The 22,962-nt window shown below is 52.9% G+C and overlaps 2 protein-coding genes across 2 annotated transcripts; one reads left to right on the top strand and one right to left on the bottom strand.

The window, feature by feature from the left end:
- On the top strand, window positions 153-6,137 carry SLC25A45 (solute carrier family 25 member 45). The gene is made up of 6 exons (XM_018043597.1): window positions 153-347; window positions 1,308-1,351; window positions 1,539-1,610; window positions 1,927-2,112; window positions 4,261-4,519; window positions 4,647-6,137. The coding sequence occupies exons 1-6, from the start codon at window positions 311-313 to the stop codon at window positions 4,913-4,915; spliced, it is 867 nt and encodes a 288-aa protein (XP_017899086.1). The 5' UTR covers window positions 153-310; the 3' UTR covers window positions 4,916-6,137.
- On the bottom strand, window positions 17,110-20,029 carry TIGD3 (tigger transposable element derived 3). Its single transcript, XM_018043606.1, has 2 exons — window positions 19,832-20,029; window positions 17,110-18,903 (listed from the first exon to the last, which is right to left on the bottom strand). Exon 2 carries the CDS (start codon window positions 18,885-18,887, stop codon window positions 17,463-17,465), a length of 1,425 nt encoding a protein of 474 aa, XP_017899095.1. The 5' UTR covers window positions 18,888-18,903; window positions 19,832-20,029; the 3' UTR covers window positions 17,110-17,462.

The raw sequence follows: 22,962 nt of genomic DNA, 5'->3' as shown, positions 1-22,962 counted from the left end.
GGCAGCCCCGGAAGGACCGCCCCAGGGCCCGAGCCCAGCTGCCGGGCCTGGTCACACTGTGAGGCCCTCGCTGGCTGTCAGGGGGCTCAGGCCACAGTGGGCCATCCTCCCTGCCCCGTGAGATCTCACACCCTGCACATCTCTAGAGCTGGTTGGCTCACCCTCCTGGTCCCCTGAGGTCTTGGCACCCGGCCCTCACCCAGGGTTAAACATTAGTAGCAGATTATCAGTCCAGGGTCCGGGGAGGGTGGAATTACACTTTCACCAGCGTCTCCTCTGCTGGAGCCACCTGTGCCCGCCCCTGCCAGACATGCCCGTGGAGGAGTTTGTGGCTGGCTGGATCTCCGGTGAGACACTTTTCTTCCCTCTGTCATATCAATGCCAATTGCAGGTCACTCTTCCTGGGGAAGGTGGGTGACCTGAGAGGAGCTGCAGCCAAAGTCCTGGTGGCCTGTGAGAGCCCAGAACCAGCTGTCCCTGGGCCTCCTGGGAGTTGCCTGAGGGGGCGAGGAGAGGACGGTGCAGTGGGTGGAGGCTACTGCCAAGCCCCAGGCTGCACCCCCCCAACCTGGACACCTGTCAGAGGTGAGGCCATGGTGAGCGCTCTCCCAGACTCACCTGCACCACCAGCTTCATCTCCAAGGCTCAGAGGACAGTTCACCTTTGACATCACCCACTGTCCTGCATTCCGCTCTGGACCTCTGTCCTACCTGGCAATGCGCTGTGAGCCCTGAGGCCAGCTGAGCTGTCGCCCCGGCCCAGCATCTGAGTGACATTCCCCTTTGGGAGAAAGAAACGTCAGAACTCACTTGCTGGTGTTGTGACCTCCCTGAAGCTGCATGACCAGCTTTGGCTAAGTAGGGCAGGACCAGGAGGTAGCGAGATGCTGAGGGGGCTGGATCCCCCTGGTGCCAGAAGGCGTCCTCTCAGAGCCCCTGACTCTGCACTGCCAAGGCAGAGAGCTGGGAGGACGGGCCTGGACCAAGGTCCTGCACTCGACTGCAGTTGTGAGCTGAAGGGAGGCTGGAGCCCTGGAATCCCCCAGTTAGACAAGTCAGCAGGATGCTCGGGGGTCAAGTTCGGATGGGCGATGACTCTGTGTGTCTGGAGTTGGCTCCTCCCCGCCACATGTGCATCCTCCAGGCAGGGCCAGGCTCGCTCGCTCTCTCTGCTCCCCACACCTTCCCTGCCCAGTGCCTGGCACGGAGGAAGGTGCCAGGGGGCAACTTCCGCTCCCCCCTGGCACACCCTGGCTTCCTCAGCCCAGCTTGAGGGGCCTTACTCCTAGCACCTTATCATCCCCACAGGAGCTCTGGGCTTGGTCCTGGGACACCCCTTTGACACTGTGAAGGTGAGTCTAGGGGAGGCACCCAAGAAAGGAAAGATGTTGCCTGAAGCAGACATCAGGGAGAGAGCAGGGCCTGGCTCGCAGAGGCTCTCTCCGCCTCTCCCGCCCTACTGGGGTCCCGCCCAAAGGGCCCGAGGGATGAGCCGGCTGGACGCCTGGCCTTCCAGCCTGCTCTGTCCTCCCTGTCCAGGTGCGGCTGCAGACCCAGACCACGTACCGGGGCATCTTCGACTGTATGGTCAAGACTTACCGCCATGAGTCGGTGGGTGACCTGGGTTGGGGGGTTTGGGGGCGAGAGGCCTCCGGGCGGTCAGGGCCAGCTTCCTTCTCCCCCAGCAGGGCTCTGCCCCCTCAGGAAGAGAGAAAGAAGATCCAAGTCTGGGGCTACTGGGGGTGGGCTGAGCAGTAGCTCTATGCCCCCCAAAGTGGAGCTGAGGCCATCCCCGGCCTTAGCTGGCCTCCACTTGCCTGTGGCCGGACTCGGGAGTGGTTTCCAGCCAGAGGAGGCCGTGCCAGGCCTGGAGAGGGCCAGGGGAGGCTCCCACAGCCCCAGGCCAGCTCGCACCGTGTCTCTGCAGCTCCTGGGCTTCTTCAAGGGGATGAGTTTCCCCATCGCCAGCATAGCTGTGGTCAACTCCGTCCTGTTCGGGGTCTACAGCAACGCCCTGCTGGTGCTGACGGCCACCTCCCACCAGGAGCGGCGGGCCCAGCCGCCCAGCTACACACACGTCTTCATAGCCGGCTGCACCGGGGGGTTCCTGCAGGTGAGGGGGTGCACAGGCACACACACACACACACACACACACACTTGCATAGTGATGATCAGTTCACTCCTTTCCCTCCAACCCGCCTCTAGTGACCCACAGCCGCAGACCCCTGGCCTTCTCAAAGGGAACATGAGGAGTGGTGGGGAAAGGCCTGCTCCTGGGACCTGGCCTGGCAGAGCAGTGGCCTTCTAGGCTGCAGGTCTGGAGGGGAGAGTCATGGAGAACAGAAGGGGCAAAGGGGCGAGAGAGCTGGGGTGAGGGGGGGACAGTGCCAAGAGGACAGCCGTTGGTGCCCACCTCGGGGGGTGTCTGTTGCCGTCTCTGACCCTCACCCTTGGCCCATCCACAGATCTCGCTGGGAGAGGTCCAGAGTGTTAATTATTAAGTGACTAACCATTTGATTCTGGTCTTTGTTCTCGGTGCTCGAGTACTGGGTTTTGAGGGGTGGGGTAGAGGGGAGAGGGCAGCAGGGGGAACCCCAGCTAAGGGAGGGCCTGAGCACAGAGCCCCAAGGGCATGAACCTGGCTTCACCCCCCCGCCCCCAGCTAGTACCCCAGGTCACCCTCTACTTGACACCTGCCCTGACGCTCTGTCCACTTCAGGGCAGAGATCAAGGACAAAGAACAGAGTCAGGGGCTCACTGAGTGAATTAATAATTCATGAGACCCAAAAGGCCCTGGCTTTGCTTCTGCCCCTAGTGCGGGGTTCATGCCTGAATATTTCCCAAACCCTGAGACTTGCATCCCACGAAAACAAGGAAGAGAGTGAGCCCCCAGGCCAGATGGCCTGATTTAGGCTCAACCAGGCCCAGCTTCTCCATTCCCCTCCTCTCTGGTTCCTCAGAAAGCAGAACAGATGGTGGAACTGGGGACTGTCCAGTCGCTGATGGGGACAGGGTCCAGGGACCAGGTGGAGCCCCGTTTACCAGCAAGCCCAAGGCTCTGATTTCCACCCTGGAGCAGAAAATGTATATTTTGCATGGAGATGGGAAGGAACACTCTAGTTAGCATAAAGCAGGGAATGACAACCTCTTGTGTACAAAGGTTGTGTTTGACTCGGCTAAGGCTGGTAAAGTGTATGACGTCCCCACGGCCCCTGTGCGCACAGGGTGGAGAGGGCAGGGACCCGAGCCCATCCCTCCCCGCCACCCTGCCTTTGGCCCAGCTGTGTCTTCACCCCCAGGGACCCACCTCCCAGAGCAGCCCTCAGCTCAGTACTGCCCTTGGGCTCTGCTGAGAGGGCAACATCACAGCACCACCTCACAGGGAGGGACCCCAGCCCACAGCCGTTTCTTCGGGGGAGGAAGTAAGCCAACTGCCACCCTCGAAAGATCACCACCAGAGCCAGCCTGCAGGCTCCGCTGCCGTCAGCCGTCTCCAGGGCTGTGAGCTTGGCTGCCTTCCACAAAGGAAAACAAAAAACACCCAAGTCCAGAAATGCTGTGCTAATCTCGGCTGGGACCTCAGTCCTCACCTGAACTTGCCCTAGTTGCACCACTGACTCACACCTTGGGCCCTCCCTTCCCTCCGAGCCCCCAGCACCAATGTTACCCCAGATCTGTCTCGTCCGCCTCAGCCATCGTATTCGAGGACCCTCAGATCCCACCCTGTCACCCACCTTCTTGGGACGCTAGAGTCTAGGGCTTTGTGAGGCGAATTTCCCCACCCAGGGGCCTTTGAGAGGCGTCTGGCAGGGGGTGAGGCCGGAGGAGTCTATGAAGTCGAGTCCCCAATGCTATCGAGGTGACCTCTTTATCCGTGGGGAGGGGTCCATCCCCTGCTGTTTCGTGGGCACAGACGGAATTCTCTTTTGTTTTTCTGGGCCCCAGCCATGGCAATGAAAGCACCAAGTCCTAAGCACTGGCCCGCTGGGGAACTCTTTCTTTAGCGCCTTGAGTGTGTCAGCAAGTCCGGCCGAGGGGAGGGGCAGGGCTCCTTGCTGTCAGGGGTCTGATGGTAAGGGAGGGGGCTCTGGCCCCTTCCCCACTGCGCGTGAGAGAGGCTGAGAGCAGCCACGGAGCCTGCGAGGTCCTGCAGAAAAGATGCTGCCCTGTCTGCTCGCTGCCTTCCTCCCATCAAGACAACTTGGAGGGATTGTTCCTGTCCCAAGGTCCGCCCAGGCCCTTCGTGCTTCCTTCCCTACAGGCCTACTGCTTGGCTCCTTTTGATCTCATCAAAGTCCGGCTACAAAACCAGACGGAGCCCAGGGCGAAGCCAGGGAGCCCCCCACCCCAGTACCGGGGGCCCGTGCACTGTGCCGCCTCCATCTTCCAGGCCGAGGGGCCCCGGGGGCTGTTCCGGGGAGCCTGGGCCCTGACCCTGAGGGACACCCCTACTCTGGGAATCTATTTCGTCACCTATGAATGGCTGTGTCGCCAATTCACGCTGGATGGCCAGACCCCCAGTAAGTGAAGTGGCGTCAGAGGGTGAGGGACAGAGAGGAGGAAGGAAAGGGGAGGACGGGGAGGGGGACTGTGGATGGGGGGCTGTTTCGTTCCTCGGCTGAATGCCTCCCCACTCCTGTCCCCCAGGCTCGGGCACAGTGCTGGTGGCAGGGGGCTTTGCCGGCATCACCTCCTGGGTTGCCGCCACCCCCTTGGATGTGATCAAGTCCCGGATGCAGATGGCGGGGCTGAAGCAGAGGGCCTACGGGGGGCTGCTGGACTGCATGGTGAGCAGCGCCCGGCAGGAAGGACTGGGGGTCTTCTTCCGAGGGCTCACCATCAACAGTGCCCGTGCCTTTCCCGTCAACGCTGTCACCTTCCTCAGCTACGAACACCTCCTCCTCTCCTGGGGGTGAGCCGGCCAGGCGACTCCGGCAGCTCCCCGGTGGGACCACTGCCCACCTGCCCAGACTGGAGGCCAGGCTGACTGTACCGGCTCGTGGGTCTGATGCAGAGGGTGAACCCCCTTTTATCAAGTCCCCTCCAGTGCTCAGACCAGACGGGGCTGGAGAGACAGTGTGGAGTCCCTGGTCAGGAAGCCTGGGGTCCCTGGCGCACCGCCCCTCTCAAAGTCCAAGGCTGGCCTGGGCCTCTCGGCAGCATGTGCCGATTCTTTGCTTCCTGAATCTGAGAAGTAAACCCAGAGCCAGCGGTGCTGGTGACATTCCGGCCCCCCCCCCCAACCCCGTCCTATGACTTTGCCCCTTTAAGAGCTGCCTGGTGCTAACCACCCTCCCTGGATTCCAGTGAGGAGATCCTCATTGCCCCCCCACCTCACTTCCCTTCAAACCTCTCCATGCAGGACTTGAGGGTAGCCTTAATGCCTCCTCTAGTCCAGAATCCTTCAGTGACTCTGTCACCTTCAGGAAAAGGCCCCCTCCTCCCCCCTGCCCCCCAGCTTTCCTCTCCTGTTCTCAGCAGCCCAGTCCTGCTTGAGGTCCCTGAATAAGCAAGCCGTACTCTCTCATCGCTTCCCACCTAGAAGGTTCCTTTCCTCTCAGCCAGCAGTGGGCAGTGCTTGAAGGCTGACTCCCCTATCCCGGGGCTGAGCCAGCTCCAACCTGGACCTGTCTCCTGGAGTCCTTCCTTGGCTTGCCTCTCCCTGCCCAGAACTGATTTTGGGGTTTCCAGACCTTTCTGCTCATCGCCATGCCTTGATCACAGACTTGGCCTGTACTTAATCATGGTTGCTGGTTTGCTTCTCGGCTTCCCAATTAGACTGGGTGCTCCTTGAGGTCAAGGGTCATATTTCCGGTCATTTCCCAGCACGGAGCCCCATGCTTGAAGGAGCCTGATAAATGTTTGTGAAATGAAGTGTACTCCCAGCCTCCATCCTCACTCCAACCGCCACATCCCTGCCCACCCTGTCACCCTCTTACCTGCTTCCACTGAGAGATCCCCTCGCCTGGCCCCTCCTGGGGTCTCCAGTGGAGCAGTGTCTGCCTCGCCCACTCCCATCAAGGGCATTTGTTTCCTTCACCGTCTTTATTGCTAAAGGGGAATTAAAAACTAGCTGAAAGGGTTCACTTAATTGGCAAATAAAGTGAGCAGACATCCTAATCTAGTCTGAGATCAACCAGGGCCGCCTTCCACCCGCGCATGGTGCCCTGAACGCCTGGGATTCCTGCTATTTACTGGGGCCCCTGTTTAAAGACAATCTCAGTGTTATCATCACGGTTTATACAGGAGGTGGCCTTGGCTCAGAGACAGCATGTCACCCGTCCCAGGCCACACGGCTGCTGCTTTACACAGCTCACCTGCACGCATCTGTGCCTCCGCCTCCAGAGCTCAGTTGCTCTGCTACCCTGCTCTGCCTGGGGCTTGTGACAGTCTCTCACGAGACACCTAAGCTCAGATTCACGCGGACTCGACCTCCCCGCGTGCTCTTCGGATCCCTTGTTTATGGGATCGTGTGTTACAGGCAACAGACGGTATCCTAAGCATTCTTCCCTTCTCACAGCATGGCCGCTGTGCACGCGGCAGCTGAGTGAGGCTCTGTTCCCCTCTGTGGGGACTGCTGCTTGGCTTCTTGCTAGCGACATGTGAGCAGAAATGTGTGCAAATTGCCCATTGCTTGCTTCAGAGGAGTTTCCTCACTGATGGCTGGAAATAAGGGCCACTGCTGAGGATATAGGAGGCTCCTGGAACCCGGGGACTCAGTGAGCACTGCTGACCGGGCCGCCCTGGGCTGCTGCATTCTGACATCTCTTTAGCCTTCACCTGAACTAACACAGTGGGTAAGGTCAGGGGTAATCCCAGCGTGGTCCATGGAGCAGCAGCAAGAGGACTTCCTAGAGGGCGTTAGAAAGGCAGAATCCCAGGCCCCACCCTGAACTGACGGAATCAGAATCTCTGAGGCTGGGGCCTAGGAATCAGTGCTGCACAAAACTCTCACTGTGATCTTTTGTTGTTCAGCTGCTCAGTCGTGTCCGACTCTCAGTGGTGTCCCATGAACTGCAGCATGCCAGGCTTCCCAGTCCTTCATTATCTCCTGGAGTTTGCTCAAACTCATGTGCATTGAATTGGTGATGCCATTTAATCGTCTCATCCTCTGTCGCCCCTTTCAATCTTTCCCAGCATCAAGGTCTTTTCCAACGAGTTAGCTCTTTGTATCAGGTAGTCAAAGTACTGGAGCTTCAGCTTCAGCATCAGTCCTTCCAATGGATATCCAGGGTTTCTTCTCTTTGGGATTGACTGGTTTGATCTCTCAAGTCTTCTCCAACACCACAGTTCAAAAGGATCAATTCTTTGACACTCAGCCTTTTTCTATTGTCCAGCTCTCACATCCATACATGATTAGAGGAAAAGCCATAGCTTTGGCTATACGGATCTTTCCAGGCTAAAGTTTAAGAAACGGTGCTCTGGATGCTTCTAAGGGAAGAAACGCCCCACCTTTTCAAGCTGAGGAAGTTGTCATTCTGGTAACCTCCAGTGGCCTCCACTCTCACACAGATTCAGGCAACCCATGTTCCTGGTGTGGAAAAACAGGGTCTGTCTGAGGCAGCCGGTGCCCTTTCTGTGCCCCAGTTTCCTCTGAGATCCCTTCTAACTGGTCTATCCTTGAGCACAAGTGACCAGTCCCAGATCTCCAGGATGACTGCAATGTCAGGGATTTCAGGCCAGACACTGCAGTGTTGGGGAGCAGTCATTGGACCTTCTCAGGGGAGTCGGTGGCTGGTTCAGAGGGAGCAAACAGCATGCATGTGAGAAAGGAGGTGGTTCTTAGAAACGGGGCAAGGAGGTCAGAGTGGTCCTCTGCAGTTTGTCATTTCTCACCACCTCACCAAAATGCTTTTTTTGGGACTTCCTTTGTGATCCAATGGTTTAGTTTCGGCACTTCCAATGCAGGAGGCACAGGTTTGATCCCTGGTTGGGGGACTAAGACCCTGCATGCTGTGTGGTGCAGCCAAAAAATAAAAAATAAAACAGAATCACACAGCTTCAAAAAAAATTAAAATAATAATGATAAAATTTCCAAAATTATTTTTTGACTTTTTCTCAAGATTTTTTGATGTAGACCATTTTTAAAAAAGTCTGTTGAATTTGTCACAATATCGCTTCTGTTTATGTTTTGTTTTTCTGGCTGCGCTGTATCTTCCTTGCTGCAAGCAGCCTTTCTCTAGTGGTGGAGCGCGGGGGCTACTCTCCAGACGCGGTGCCCAGGCTTCTCATTGCAGTGGCTTCTCTTGTTGCAGAGCACGGGCTCAAGGCGCTTCAGTAGTTGTGGCACAGGGCTCGTTGGTTGTGGCTCACAGGCCCCAGGGCATCCAGGCTTCAGTCATGACTCATGGGCTAAGCCACGGTTGCTTGCAGGCTCTAGAGCACGGGCTCAATAGTTGTTGCACACTCGCTTAGTTGCTCAGTGGCACGTGAAATCTTCCCAGACCAGGGATCAAACTCACGTCCTCTGCACTGTCAAGCAGATGCTTATTCACTGTGCCACTAGGGAAGTCCTGCAACTTTGTTTTAATTAGATCCTTGCTGCTGCTGCTGCTAAGTCACTTCAGTCGTGTCCAACTCTTTGCAACCCCAGAGACGGCAGCCCACCAAGCTCCCCCATCCCTGGGATTCTCCAGGCAGAATACTGGAGTGGGTTGCCATTTCCTTCTCCAATGCATGAAAGTGAAAAGTGAAAGTGAAGTCGCTCAGTCGTGTCCGACCCTCAGCAGCCCCATGGACTGCAGCCTTCCAGGCTTCTCTGTCAATGGGATTTTCCAGGCAAGAGTACTGGAGTGGGGTGCCACAGCCTTATCCCAATTAGATCCTTTGGGGGCTATAATTCCACCCGCAAGCTTGCCTTTGCACTGCAGGGCACAGAGTTTCTGTTTCCTCCCTTCCTCTGTGCTCCTTGTTAGAACCAGAGAGAGTGGCAGGCCCCCCTCTGGCTGGCCATGCGGTCCCAAGCCCAAGTCGCTTCCACTGGCCTATGGCAAGGGCTGCCAGCTGGCCTGGAGAACAGTGCTGGGGTGAGGCGAGGGTTAAGCGCGGTGTGATTAGAGAGAAAACAACTCACTCCTCTTGGAAAGGAGGGTGGAAAGACAAACAAAGATCAGGCAGGAAATGACCAAAGATATTTTAAAAAGCCAGATGTTTTTATTTCAGCAGGGGCTCAGAATGCGCCTGTTAAACTCCTTAAGGAATTAACACATGTTGCTTGGCATCATTGGGCTTACTTTGTGGTTCAGCTGGTCAAGAATCCACCTGCAAGGCGGGACAACTGGGTTCGATCCCTGGGTTGGGAAGATTCCCTGGAGAAGGGAAAGGCTACCCACTCCAGTATTCTGGCCTGGAGAATTCCATGGACTGTATAGGCCATGGGGTTGCAAAGAGTCGGACACGACTGAACAACTTTCACTTTTACGCATCATTATTTGAGACTGATTCAGAGAGGAATCCCTGAGAACTAGGAAATAGTAAAGGAACCTGCTTTGAGGTTGAACATGGGGGTTGTGTCTGAGGGTCACAAGTAAACGGTTTACAACTTGGGTAAACATCTTAAACAGTGTCTCATTGGATTTGGGCCATCAAATGTCCTACTTATTTTTTTAAGGTCTTTATTGAATTTATTACAATTGTGCTTATATTTTTTTTTTCTGGTTTTTTGGCCCTGAGGCTTGTGGGATCTTAGTTCCCTCACCAGGGATTGAACCTGTTCCTTCTGCACTGGAAGGTGAGGTCTTAAGCACTGGACCATCAGGGAAGTCCCCTGTCGTATTTATTCTTACAGCATCAATCACAGTAGGAGAAATGGAGGAGACTAATTTCTGGGTATAGAGACTCGAGGGCCACACACGCAGGTAAAGGAGGACAAAGCAGCACCCTGGGCTGATTCTGGTTAAACCACGTTTGCCAGACGCACTGAGCCAAGAGGAGTCGCACTGCATTGGCGTCTCTGGCCTGAGTGCTGTCCCGAGCTCCCGGCCCACATGGCCAACTGTCTCTGGTCGCAGATCCTCGAGCATCCTACACGTGCCTGGAGTTTCCAGAGGCCAGAAGAGCAGCTCTCCTTTTCCCCTGCTCCCACTTCAAAAGGGTCCCCAACCTCTGTGAATCCTGCTGCTAAACTTGGGACTGATTCTCCCTTTTCCAATCCTACTAACACACCCCAAGTCCTATCTGGAATCTGGACAAATAACTTTTCAAATGCAAATCTGATCAGGTCCGTCTACTCCTCTTGCCCCTCGATGGCCTCCCATTGCTCTGAGGAATCGAGGCAGTTTCCTTCCACGGCCTGTAAAGCGCTCGGACATCCCTTGGCTCCCTCACAGGGCAGGACATTTGCGTTGCGCACGCTATTCTCACTATCTGTGTGCCTCTGGCTCTCAGTTCAGCATCACTTCCAGAGTGAAACTGTCCTCAGCTCCTCTTTCTAGGTCAGTGTCCTTTGGTTTAGGCCAGTGATTCAGAATTACCTGGTGGGCTTGTTAAAATACAGATTGTTGGGTCCCCCTCAGAGTTTCCGATTCAGGAAGTTTGGAGAGGGTCTGAGAATTTGCTTTGCACAGTGTATTCCCGGATGCTGCTGGTTTCAGCCACAGTTTGAGAACCACTGGCTTGTAATTTTCCTGTTCCCTCCCCTTTTCAGTCTGTAATCACATACTTTCATTTGTGCGACCCTGGTGGTTCAGATGGCAAAAAATCTATTGCAATGCAGGAGACCCAGGTTCAATTGCTAGTTGGAGAGGATCCCCTGGAGACGAGAATGGCTACCTGCTCTAGTATTCTTGCCTGGAGAATCCCATGGACAGAGGAACCTGGTGGTCTAAGTCCATGGGGTTGCAAAGAGTCGGACATGACTAAGTAACTAACATTTTCTCTTTGGTTATAATTGTCTCTTCTCTAAACTATAAGCTCCATGAGGCAGAGACCTTGACTCTTTTGCTCATTAAAACGCTAGTGGGCTTACAGAAGCTCAATATATAATTGTTGAATGAATGAATGAATGAAAACTGGTCTTTCCCACTTCCTCCCAGCAGGCTGGCACTCTAGATTTTACACAGAGCCCTCCTACTATAAGGCATTAGGTTTCAACCATGATAACAAATGTGATTGTAAAACCATTGCTAACTTTGCAAGAAGTGAGGGAACTTTCCAAAGACCCCTTCAAAACAAGGAAGTGAGTATGTGTTGGAACTGTGCTGCCCTTGAGGCAAACGGTGACTCAGAACTTGAAAGAAACACACAGAACAGAAGACTTTGGCCCAAATTAAGTCAAGATCCTGGAAAGGGCTACACCTTTAGTGAGAGGAGAACAGAAAGACTCCACCCACCAGTAAAGGGAACCTACAGAGACAACTGCCTTTCCCTGTGGTGGGAAAAAATTCACAATAAGATGAGCTCCTGTAACTGGTCAGTATTATGTAATAACCCAAATAGGAAAATAATTTGAAAAATAATAGATACATGTGTATGTATAACTGAATCATTTTGCTGTACACCTGAAACTAACACAACATTGTTAATCAACTGTAATCCAATTCAAATAAAAAGTTTAAAAAAAGATGGGCTCCTACGAACCACAGCATCTGCTACCAGAGTGTCCTCCAGCTGTGGGACACCTTCCTCCCAGAAATTAATTTATCATGAATGTAGTGCCCCCTTGTGTCTCATAGGAGTAACTACAGGTTTTTCCAAAGGAGAATCCCCAAAAGGGGATTTTCAGGTTTTCCAGAGATTAAGTGCAACCAATAAAAAAAAACTCCAGGACCAAAAAACCACCAGACCCACTAAGAAAAAAGCCACCACAAATTAAGGCATCAAGAGAAACAAAAGCAACAGATTTAGCCCTCCAGGATTTCAGGTATTACACTCAGTAAATACAGAATTTAAAATAACCATGCATGAAAGATCTAAATATATAAAAGAATTAAAAGAGAGGAAACAAGAGAGTACAAACATGACTATAGGGCTTCTCTGGTGGCTCACTGGTAAAGAATCCACCTGCTAGTGTAGCAGGCATGGGTTTGATCCCTGGTCCAGGAAGATCCCACATATCTCGGGGCAACCAAGTCCATGTGCCTCAACTACTGAGCCCACACTCTGAACAAAAGAAGCCACTGCAATGAGAAGCCTGCGCACCGCAGCTGAAGAGTAGCCCCCACTCCCTGCAGCTAGAGAAAAGCCTGCGCAGCAACAAAGGCCCAGCACAGGCAAAAATAAATAAAATCATTTAAAAAAGTTTTTAGAAATGATTTATTGTTGTTCCGTCGTGTCTGATTCTTTGTGGCCCCGTGGACTGCAGCACGCCAGGCTTCCCTGTCCATCATCAACTCCCAAACCTCACTCAAATTCATGTCCATCAAGTTGGTGATGCCGTCCAACTGTCTCATCCTCTGTCGTCCCCTTCTCTTACTGCCTTCGGTCGGGGTCTTTTCCAGTGAGTTGGTTCTTGGCATCAGATAGCCAAAGTACTGGAGCTTCAGCTTCAGCAACAGTCCTTCTAATGAATATTCAGGACTGATTTCCTTTAGGATTGACAAGTTTGATCTTGCAGTCCAAGGGACTCTCAAGAGCCTTCTCCAACAACAGTTCAAAAGTATCAATTCTTCAGCACTCAGCCTTCTTCATGGTCCAACTCTCACATCCATACGTGACTACTGGAAAAACCATAGCTTTGACTAGACAGACCTTTGCTGGCAAAGTAATGACTCTGCTTTTTAATATGCTCTCTAGGTTTGTCATAGCTTGTCTTCCAAGGAGCAAGCGTCTTTTAATTTCATGGCTGCAGTCACCATCTGCAGTGATTTTGGAGCCCAAGAAAATAAAGTCTGTCACTGTTTCCATTGTTTTCCCATCTATTTGCCATGAAGTGATGGGACTGGATGCCATGATCTTAGTTTTTTGAATGTTGAGTTTCAAGCCAGCTCTTTCACTGTCCTCTTTCAGCTTCATCAAGAGGCTCTTTAGTTCCTCTTCGCTTTCTGCCATAAAGGTGGTGTCATCTGCATATCTGAGGTTGTTGATATTTCTCCCAGCAATCTTGATTCTGGCTTGTGCTTCATCCAGCCTGGCATTTCGCATGATATATTCTGCATATAAGTTAAATAAGCAAGGGGACAATATACAGCCTTGACGTACTCTTTTCCTAATTTGGAACCAGTTTGTTGTTTCATGTCTAGTTCTAACTGTTGCTTCTTGATCTGCATACAGGTTTCTCAGGAGGCAGGTAAGGTGGCCTGGTATTCCCATCTCTTTAAGAATTTTCCACAAGTTTGTTGTGATCCACACAGTCAAAGGCTTTAGTGTAGTCAAGGAAGCAGAAGTAGATGTTTTTCTGGAATTCACTTGCTTTTTCTATGATCCAGTGGATGTTGGTAATTTCATCTCTGGTTCCTCTGTCTTTTCTAAATCCAGTTTATACATCTGGAAGTTCTTGGTTCACGTACTGTTGAAACCTAGCTTGGAGAATTTTGAGCATTTCTTTGCTAGCATGTGAAATGAGCGCAACTGTGCGAGAGTTTGAACATTCTTTGGCATTGCGTTTCTTTGGGATTGGAATGAAAACTGACCTCTTCTAATCCTGTGGAGTTTCCAGTCCTGTGGAGTCCCTGCCAAGTTTTCTAAATTTGCTGGCGTATTGAGTGTAGCACTTTCACAGCATCATCTTTCAGGATTTGAACTAGCCCAGCTGGAATTCCATCACCTCCACTAGCTTTGTCCACAGTGATGCTTCCTAAGGCCCACTTGACTTCGCACTCCAGGATGTCTGACTCTAGGTGAGTGATCTCACCACCATGGTTATCTGGGTCATGATCTTTTTAATATAGTTCTTCTGTGTATTCTTGCTACCTCTTCTTAATATCTTCTGCTTCTGTTAGGTCCATACCATTTCTGTCCTTTATTGTGCCCATCTTTGCATGAAATATTCCCCTGGTATCTATAATTTTCTTGAAGAGATCTCTAGTCTTTCCCATTCTATCATTTTCCTTTATTTCTTTGCATTGAAAAAAATGATTATATATATTAAAAAAACAATCCAAAAGAATTGTCACAGCTGAAGAGAACTAGAAGGTAGATGGGGAGTGATTTCTCACAGGACAATGCAGATATAAGAAGACAGGGAACCTATCTTCCTGCTTTGGGGATCTCTGCATCCCACGTCCATCACCTCCATACTGATGCTGATGATGAATGTAACAACAACAATAATTTCTATTGTGTGCACGCATGCTCAGTCGCTTCCAACTATTTTCCGGCCCCGTGGATGGTAGCCAGCCGGCTCCTGCATCCATGGGATTTCCAAGGCAAGAATACTGGAGTGGGTTGCCATTTCCTTTTTCAGGCGATCTTCCCGACCAGGGATCAAACCCTTGTCTCCTGCACTGGCAGGAGGATTCTTTACTACCGAGCCACCAGGGAAGCCCTCTCTAGAACGCCGTTATTTTATTTTCATCTTGCACTTATTGCTGTCCAAAATGACCATGCGTATTTCTTTACTTATCTCTTCTTTATCCCCTCTACCAGGAAAGAAGGGCTTAGTGAGGAAGATCCTTTCTATTTTTCTCGCTGTCTTGTTCAGCACTAGCTTCAGGTCCTGGAACAGGACCCACTTCACAAGCAAAGCATTCAGTAAATGTCAGTGAATGCTGCTTAAATGAGCACATGGAGCCACCCAGGAAGAGGTATGATACCTGGTAACAATACAAGAAAGGAAGACGTAATGGACCCGTTTTAAAAAACGGAAAAAAGAAAAGGCTCTGAGATGAAGTCAATGAGAAAACCCTATACTGTATCCCGCTCCTCCAACAAGAATAGGGATCCCTGGTAACACAGCTCATCTGTCCCCTCTGTTACTCTGGTCACGTCTTTACAGATCCTTTAAGTTTTGGCTTCAACATTCAAAGAATTATGTCAGAACTGGAATGACTTCAGAGAAAGGACAACTTAAATATTTGAGTACAGGCAGGGGGACTTCCCTGGTGGTCCAGAGGCTAAGATTCTCACTCTCAGGGCAGGGGCCCCAGGTTCCACCCTTGGTCAGGGAACTAGGTCCCACATGCTGCAACTAAGAGTTTGCACGCCTCAACTCAAGACCCCAATGCCGCAACCAAGACCCAGAGCAGGGAAATAAATAAATGTAAGGAAAAAGGAATGAGTGCAGGTAGGAAAGCAGAATCTGTGGGGGAAAGGCGGATGATTTGGGATCTTATGCTGGGAATAGAAAGCTGGCAAGAAGCTTCGGAACAGTTTACGAGTGGACCGTGAACATACCTTTGTTTCACTGTTGAGCAGCCAGGTGTGGAGGTGGTCAGTGAGGACGATGAGCCAGACTGAAAGAACAGTCGGCCTTTATTCACTGGGGTGCCCCTGTGAGGAGCAGAAAAAGGCACCAGCTCCCCAGGGGCCCATTTTCACCAGTCTGGAGGGGAGGGTCAGATGGCAGGCTGCTGAAGGGGCTCCTTCCACTTTATGGGCTCTGGGGGTCGGAGTGGGGGAGGGACGGAGAGAAGGGCTGGGAGTGAAAGACGCTTCATCAAGGTGGAAGAAGTGTCTCAGCCCACAACCCCAGTAAGGATCCCAGTAAGACCCAGTAAGGGTCTTGGCTGAGGCCCCATGGTGAGCGGCCTGGGCTGGAGATGCACAGCTGGCCTGTGTCCTTGCCAGCGATGCCCCCAGAAAACTGCACTGCGCTGGCTTGATTCCTGCAGCCGACATGAAAGGCCACATGTACGATTTCTGCCAAGAGCTGGACTCCTCACCAGCCTGAGTCTGTCTGCGTCCAAAGTCCCGATCCTTTCCAGGTAAACCATCCCCTTCCTGCCCTGCTCCCTCGATCTGGCTCGGGCTGCCCCATCTCTCACGGGGACCAGTGAGAGTTTCTCTTCCTCTAGGTCTCACATCTCTGACCCATCCTCCACATCTGTTTTCTAGAACCTTACAAATAACCTGAAACTCTTTGGGGGTGCCCTACCACTAGGCTCGGTGGGCTCCAGGCCCCTCCTGCTCCCCCTGGGCCTCCCTGTGCGCTCTGGGAAAAGCTGCCTCCATGCCCGCTGCCTTTTGGCCAGGACTGTCCTTGTCTTTCCTGTCTGTCTGTCCCTGACTCTCCTGTCTGTCTGTCCTTCATCTGCAACTCAAAGCTCCCCTCCTCCGGAGGCTTCCTAGGCTCACAGCCCTGTGCACACACCTTTAGGATGACCGTTAATCACACTCCACTGCCACTGTCTGCAAGGTCCTGCCTGGCAGGGACACGACCTTCGCAACCTTGCCCTCAAGAAACCTTGCTAAAGAGATGTGAAATAATCAGATAAATGGGAAAAAAAAAAAAAAAATGAATGACTTCTATGTTCTGGCTCCTTCTGTTTCCCTAGAATGTTCCTAGCCTGCCCCTTTTTCTTCCTCAGACAGCACCCCAACAGAGATGAATTCACCAAAGAGAGGGATGATCAGAGAAGCCGAATGTCCTGGGAATCTGTCTGTCTGTTAGCCCATGAGGAATCTTCATGGTTCCTTCAGGGTTCCTTCATGGTTCCTTCTTGCCGGAATTCTGGGAGAGGAGGTTCACTCCTGGTCATTCTCAGACAGCTCTAGACAGCTGCATGGCAGCAATCTTTGGCAATCAGTTTAAAAAATCTGAGTCTTGGGACTTCCTTGGTGATCCAGTGGTTAAGACTTCGCCTTCCAATGCAGGGTATGAGGGTTCAGATCCTGGTCAGGGAGCTAAGATCCTGCATACTTTGAAGTAAAAAACCAAACCATAAAACAGAAACAGTATTGTAACAAATTTAATAAAGACTTTAAAAGTGGCCTGCATAAAACACAAACAAAAAAACCTGAGTTGAAAGTTTCTATACCCTCCTCTCATGAAAATAATGGGCTTCCCAGGTGGCGCCGTGGTAAAGAATCTGCCTGCCAATGCAGGAGACGCAAGACGCCGGTTCAATCCCTGGGTCGGTAAGATCCCCTTGGGGAGAAAATGGCAACCTACTCCAGTATTCTTGCCTCGAAAATTCCATGGACAAAGGAGCCTGGTGAGTTACAGTCCATGGGGTCGCAAAGAGTTGGACATGACTTAGCACGCATACGCACATGAAAACAAAACCTTGGCCTCTTTTCTGATTAAAAGCTTTATTTCCAGAAGCAGAAGTGTTTTGAACACGAAGTTCAAGGGGTCGGTCTGTCTGTAAATTCCTATTCCACCTTCCTAAGTCCCAGCCTCCACAGAGGTTCAGAAACTACACAGCTGAGCTTCACTGCCCTACCGCCCTGTCTTTAGACTCTCTTCTCTAGGGCTTGGACAACTTTCACTCAGAGCCTAGACTTGGTCTCCCAACTTGTCTCCCTTCAACACCTTTCACAAAAGCTCCATTTCCACAGGAAAGAGACCAGCCCCCAACCTGCCTTTTGAGAGATGGCGTTTCCATGGGAAACAGGAGAGAAGGGGACTCCGGCAGGAAGAGCCCTTCACAGGCAGCAGAGTCGCTCCACCCCCTCTTCACAGGCATAGAAATTTTCAAATAGCTCTGGGGTGGTGCCACTGCACTCCAACCACCTCCTCAAGGTGCCCAGAGCCTGGAGGGCATCAGCCTTGGTGGGCAGGGGCTCGAAGCTGTCCTCTCCTCCCCCCGCTTCATCTGCAGGGCCCACCTCCTCTTTGCATGCTCCAGACACAGGCTCCTCACTCTCCAGATCCACAAAGCGGGAAAATTCTTCGAGGCTCAGCCCGCCAGGGACCTGCAGCACCTCCAGCACCTCCGAGGCTTGGTCCTGGGCCAGTGGCGTTTTGCCGGGAGCCAGCCCTTCCCGAATGAAGCTGCTCACAATGAGCTGGAGAGGCACCTTGGCCCAGGCCGCTGCTGCCATGTGCAGAGCGTCCAGAACTGTGATGCCCGCCCCGACCTCAGCCAGCGACGTGCCAGCCCTCTCGCTCTGGGCGGCAGCCAGCTTGCTCAACAGACGCCGCCGGTAATGGGCCTTAAACGCCCGGACCACGGAGCTGGGCAGGGGCGGTGTGGGGTTCGCAGCAGACAGAGGCAAGAGCCTCACGTGGCAGAGCCCAGGCAGGCCTGCCACCTCCTCCACCACTCGGGCAGCCATCAGCAAGGCCACCTGCCGGCCCTGCCGCCCCATGTCCCGATCGAACTGTGACAACCACTCCGACCAGGGGATGGCCAGGTCAGGGTGGTAGGAGGCAGGCAGGGCCTCGCTGCTGACCCCAAAGAAGCATCGTGGGGCAGCCTGGGGCCCACTGACCAACAGCCGCCGTTTCTCTGTGCCCCTGCTGTTGGCACACAGCAGCACCTGCACCCGATCACACGTACCCACTCTGCCGGGCACTGCCCGATACAGCAAGGGCACTTCAACACAGCCAAAAATGTCCTCTGGGGAGAAATCTTTAAGAGAAAGAGGCAGCTGGGCCTGGGGAGTGGGAGCTGGGGGAGGCGGCTCAGGGGGGAACGGAGGTGCCAATATGTGGCGGGCCCCGAAGCCCACGTTGTTTCGGCGTTTCCAGCGGACCAGCCAGCCGATGCTGGGCACAAAGTCCTGGCCCAGGATGTCGGCCAGCTCCTTGGCTTTGTGGAGCAGCATGGGCCCCGTCACGTCCCAGGCCTTGGCCCGGGCAATGTGGTACCAGCAGAGCAGAGCCTCGTCGATGCCGCTGTACTTGGACTCCCGCTTGCGCTTGCGCTCCCGGTTGGCCGTGCCGCTGCACCAGTCCGCCAGCAGCTTCTCTTTATTCTTGCAGATGCGGGAGATCTGAGGCTGGGAGACCTGGAAGCGCCGGGCCACCTCCGACTGGGACATCTTGGACTCATCCAGGAGTTCCAGCACCTGGATCTTCTCAGCCAGGGACAGGGCATGAAGCTTCTTCTTGCCACACAGCTCCATGGCCTCTCAGCAGCACCTGGACGGGGAGGAAAGGGTGAGCAGGGGACCGACGGTGGAGGCCACGCGGGTTAGGAGAGGAGCGCAGCAAGGAAAAGAGAGCATATGGGGCAGGGAGACAGGTTGGTGTGGAGGGGCGGAGGGGCAGTCCAGGGAAGGCTGGACCAGCTGGGAGAGGGTGAGGGTACCCTGGGTAGGAGGTGAGAAGGCTGGGCTGAAAGGAAGGGAAAAGGCCAGGCTGGGTGGGCAGTGGGCCGGGCACTGATGGGAAGAACGACAGAATGGAGCCTGGAGGGGGTGGCCCCCTGGTCAGAGGGAGAAAGGGGTCCGCGGGAGAAGGATGAATAGAGCCGAGGGGACAGCTGCAGACACAACAAAGGAGCGTGGACCGGGGAGGACAGGGGGCTGGGGCCGAGGCGGGCAGGTGTACGGGATAATCAGAGCCCGTGGGAGGAACCCCCAGGACGGGGAGGGGGCGGTGGGCCTAGGCTGAATTTAGATGAAAATGTTGGGGGCAGGGTGGTGGAGTGAATGAACAGAGTTGGGGGGACAGGTGTACAGACGACAAAGAGGGACAGACTAGGGGCTGAAGAAGCAAGTCTAATTTGGGGCTGGGTCCTGAGCAGGAAAGGCTGGGCCGGGGTCCGACCTGGAGAGGGGGTGGGTGGGAGCACAAGGCCGAAAGGCAGGTGCACAGGCGACAAAGGGCAGGAGGGGTTAGGAGGCCGCGGGCAGCGAGAGGGGCGGGTTGTCCTCAGCGGAGAGGTTTGTGGCCTGGGAGGGAGGAGGAACGAGCGTACGGGACCCAGGCAGGCCAGGAGTCGGGCTCCGCAACTCGGCCGGCCTCTCCCTCTGGTGACCCGGAGTCCATCGGCAGGGCGGACCCAGTCATCTGCCTGCCCGGCCTCCCCGCCTCCCTGCTTCCAGCCCTTCCGCTCCGCACCCACCTCAGGCGCTCGTCCCGCGGCTGCCGCCCCGGTCCCAGCCCTGGCTAGGGCCGGACTCTCGAGCCCCTCTCCCGGCGGCTACCGGAGAGCAGGAGAGGGACGCGCCGAGCGGACAGAGGTGCTGCGCGGGCGGCGGGCGCGCGCACCCTTCACGCGCAGCTCGCGCGGGGGTCTCTCCAGGCTGGGAAGACCGCGGTCCGCCGCTCAGCTCCCACCCGCCGCAGCCCCGCCCCGAACCAATTAGATTGGCCTTCGGTGGAGTCGGTCCCGCCCCCGGCTAAGTCTCATTGGACATTGAGAAAGTGGCGGGTCGTCAGGTCCCCGGGGGGACGGCGCTTTCTGCAAGAAGGGGTGGCGAGGCGGAGACTGGTCTCGGCGGGAGTCCTGGATGCGCTGCCAGCCTCAGAGGACCCGGCCCTCAGAGCCTGACAGGACTCGGCAGCGTGGACACAGGACGTCTTCCTGGCCGTGACCCTAGGCAGCTTCCTCATCTACCAAACAAACAGATCTCGTTCCTCTCACCCAGTGATCTTTAAAAAATAGAAGTTATAAGCCACACAAAAGATGTTACCATGGACAGCACTGACCTCAGGTCGGTCAGCCAAGGTACAACAGACTGTTGTATCCACGCGTTCTGGGAAACAAACTCACTCAGAAGGACAATGCAGATAGTGAAGTGCAGGTTATTACACTAGCTGGCCCAAGGCAGAGTCTCCTCTTAGCCAAGGACCCCGACCTGTTTTTGTGAAAACCTTATATATCTGTGAAGGAGGAAACAGAACAGGCTTCATCTTGAAAGCAGGACTCCATCTTGGGCTGGACTGTGGACTTGGAGCTTTATGCCCAGTATCTATGGAAACGACATACCAATTGGAAAACCAGACCCCCCAGATGGAAGAGCCCCAGGGCTCATACCTAGACTCTCTGTCGCCTGAAAGAATACCCTAATTATCTGTATAATCTAATGGAATCATAAATTTTATTATGCTTATTGGGGTATGACCACAGGCCTATTGATAATTGTCCACTGTTAACTACCTAGGCTTAAGGCATATGAATCATGGGTTAACTTTGATTGTATCTTTCCTTTCCTTTGTTCAGACTAGTTTCAGGGAATTTGGGGAAGTGGGTTCGGGCATGTACACTTAGGGTATTTAAGGTTTTCACAAAAACTGGTCAGGGTCCTTGGCTAAGAGGAGACTCTGCCTTGGGCCCGCCGGTACAATAAACTGCCCTCCACTATCTACATTGTCCTTCTGAGTGAGTTTGTTTCCCGGAATGCGTGGCTACAATACCCTAAGTATATCTGCCCAAACCCACCTCACCAAATTCCCTGAAACTAGTCTGAACAAAGGAAAAGAAAGATACAAAGTTAACCCGTGATTCATATGCCTTAAGCCTACATGGTTAACAGTGGAGAATTATCAACAGGCCTGTGGTCATACCCCAATAAGCATAATAAAATTTATGACTCTATTGGGTTACACAGATAATAAGGGTATTCTTTCAGGTGATGGAGAGTCTAGGTATGAGCCCTGGGGCTCTTCCATCAGGGGGTCTGGTTTTCCAATTGGTATGTCGTTTCCATAGATACTGGACATAGAGCTCCAAGTCCACAGTCCAGCCCAAGATGGAGTCCTGCTTTCAAAATGGACCCTGTTCCGTCTCCTCCTTCAAGACTACTTGCTTGGGGCTAGTTGAGTTAGGGCACGTAGAGATTAATTTTTTAGTTTTGGTACCTTTTAGGCAAGACTCAAGTTCCTAAAGTCAAGATTTTGTAGTATTCCTTTCCTTGGTAGACTTCAGTTCTTTGAAATCCAACAGACTTTTTAACCCCGGGTCTAGAGTGCCGAATCCTCAGCTCTAGCCTGCTTTCCTCTCCCTTCATAGTCAATTGAAAGGCTGGGGCCACAGGTGAGTCCCCCTTCTCACAGGCTTTCCTTCCCATCCCATCCCTGATCCCTCTTCCATCCTTCTATGTCTCATCCTAAATCCTCCTTCAGCAACCTTTCCAAATCTCAGCAATGCCGGGTTCTCATCAGCATTCTCATCTTCTACACTTACTCCACCTGCAAGGATCGTCTCACTGCTTTACTCCCTCTGCTCTAGGCCTACTTCCAGGTACAGACAGGAGGATGGGGGCTGTGCTGTGTCCCTAATACAATTCCAAACTGGAGCACCCGGCTTACTTAACTGAGCACAGGGGCCCAGGCCACTCTGCCTTCCAGGAGGAAACAAGCGGCTTTCAGGCTGGCCCAGAAAACCCTAAGCGTATTTCAGGGGGTTCATAACTGATTCATACCTTTCACATGTTGGCTGCAGGGAAAAGAAACTCACTTTTGTGCTCATAAATCTGTCTGGAGGAAGGCTGTGGCACTGCATTGTGGGCTCACTCACACTGCATTCAATTAAACGAATGAACACCAGGCAAGCAAGGTTGGGGTCTCTCATGTTCATGGCTTACGCAAAAAGTCCTGTGTCTCATCATGATGTCATGAGTCTTCCTGTCATTCTATTTATATAATCATCAAGCTTCTGGACCTATTTTTAAGTATCTTAAATTGCAAGGTCAACTGTCATAAAGCTGTCATTACTTGCATGTACAAATCCAGCAGAATTTCCCCCAAAGACACAAAAATACAGAAACAAACAGGATTCTAAAGTTAAACTACAATTTTAAAAAATTATTTTTGGCTGCGCTGGATCTTTGTTGTTCCACAGGTTTCCTCTAGTTGCAATTCTCCGGTTTTTCACTGCAGTGGCTTCTCTTGCTGGGGAGCAGGGGCTCTAGGGTGTGTGCCTCAGTAGCTGTGGCTCCAGGCTCCAGTGCACAGGCTTACATAGTTATGGCCTGCTGGTTAGGGTTAGTTGCTCTGAGGCATATAGAATCTTCCCAGACCAGGGATCGAACCTATTTCTCCTGTAATGGCAGGTGGATTCTTTACCACTGAGCCACCAGGAGTGCCCTCAAATTTTGAATTAATCAAAACAACTTCATTTTTCTTTATAAGAAATTGTCATAACTTAATTTACATAAAAGATTAAAACAAAGTATCCAATTTTGTATCAACTTAATCTACTAAGGTTAAGCAAAAATTTTAAGTTGGGTGAAAAGCTATGCTTCAAAACAT

This window comes from Capra hircus, chromosome 29 (assembly GCF_001704415.2).
Source record: "Capra hircus breed San Clemente chromosome 29, ASM170441v1, whole genome shotgun sequence".
Lineage (NCBI taxonomy): Eukaryota > Metazoa > Chordata > Mammalia > Artiodactyla > Bovidae > Capra > Capra hircus.
This window is presented reverse-complemented; position numbering and strand designations above follow the sequence as displayed.

Excerpts from the sequence above, each read along its gene's own strand:
- TIGD3 (XM_018043606.1), bottom strand. The coding sequence starts at position 18,887 with ATGGAGCTGTGTGGCAAGAAGAAGCTTCATGCCCTGTCCCTGGCTGAG.
- SLC25A45 (XM_018043597.1), top strand. The coding sequence starts at position 311 with ATGCCCGTGGAGGAGTTTGTGGCTGGCTGGATCTCCG. Across the intron at positions 348-1,307 it reads TGTGGCTGGCTGGATCTCCG|GAGCTCTGGGCTTGGTCCTG; the intron begins GTGAGACACTTT and ends TCATCCCCACAG. Across the intron at positions 1,611-1,926 it reads AGACTTACCGCCATGAGTCG|CTCCTGGGCTTCTTCAAGGG; the intron begins GTGGGTGACCTG and ends GTGTCTCTGCAG.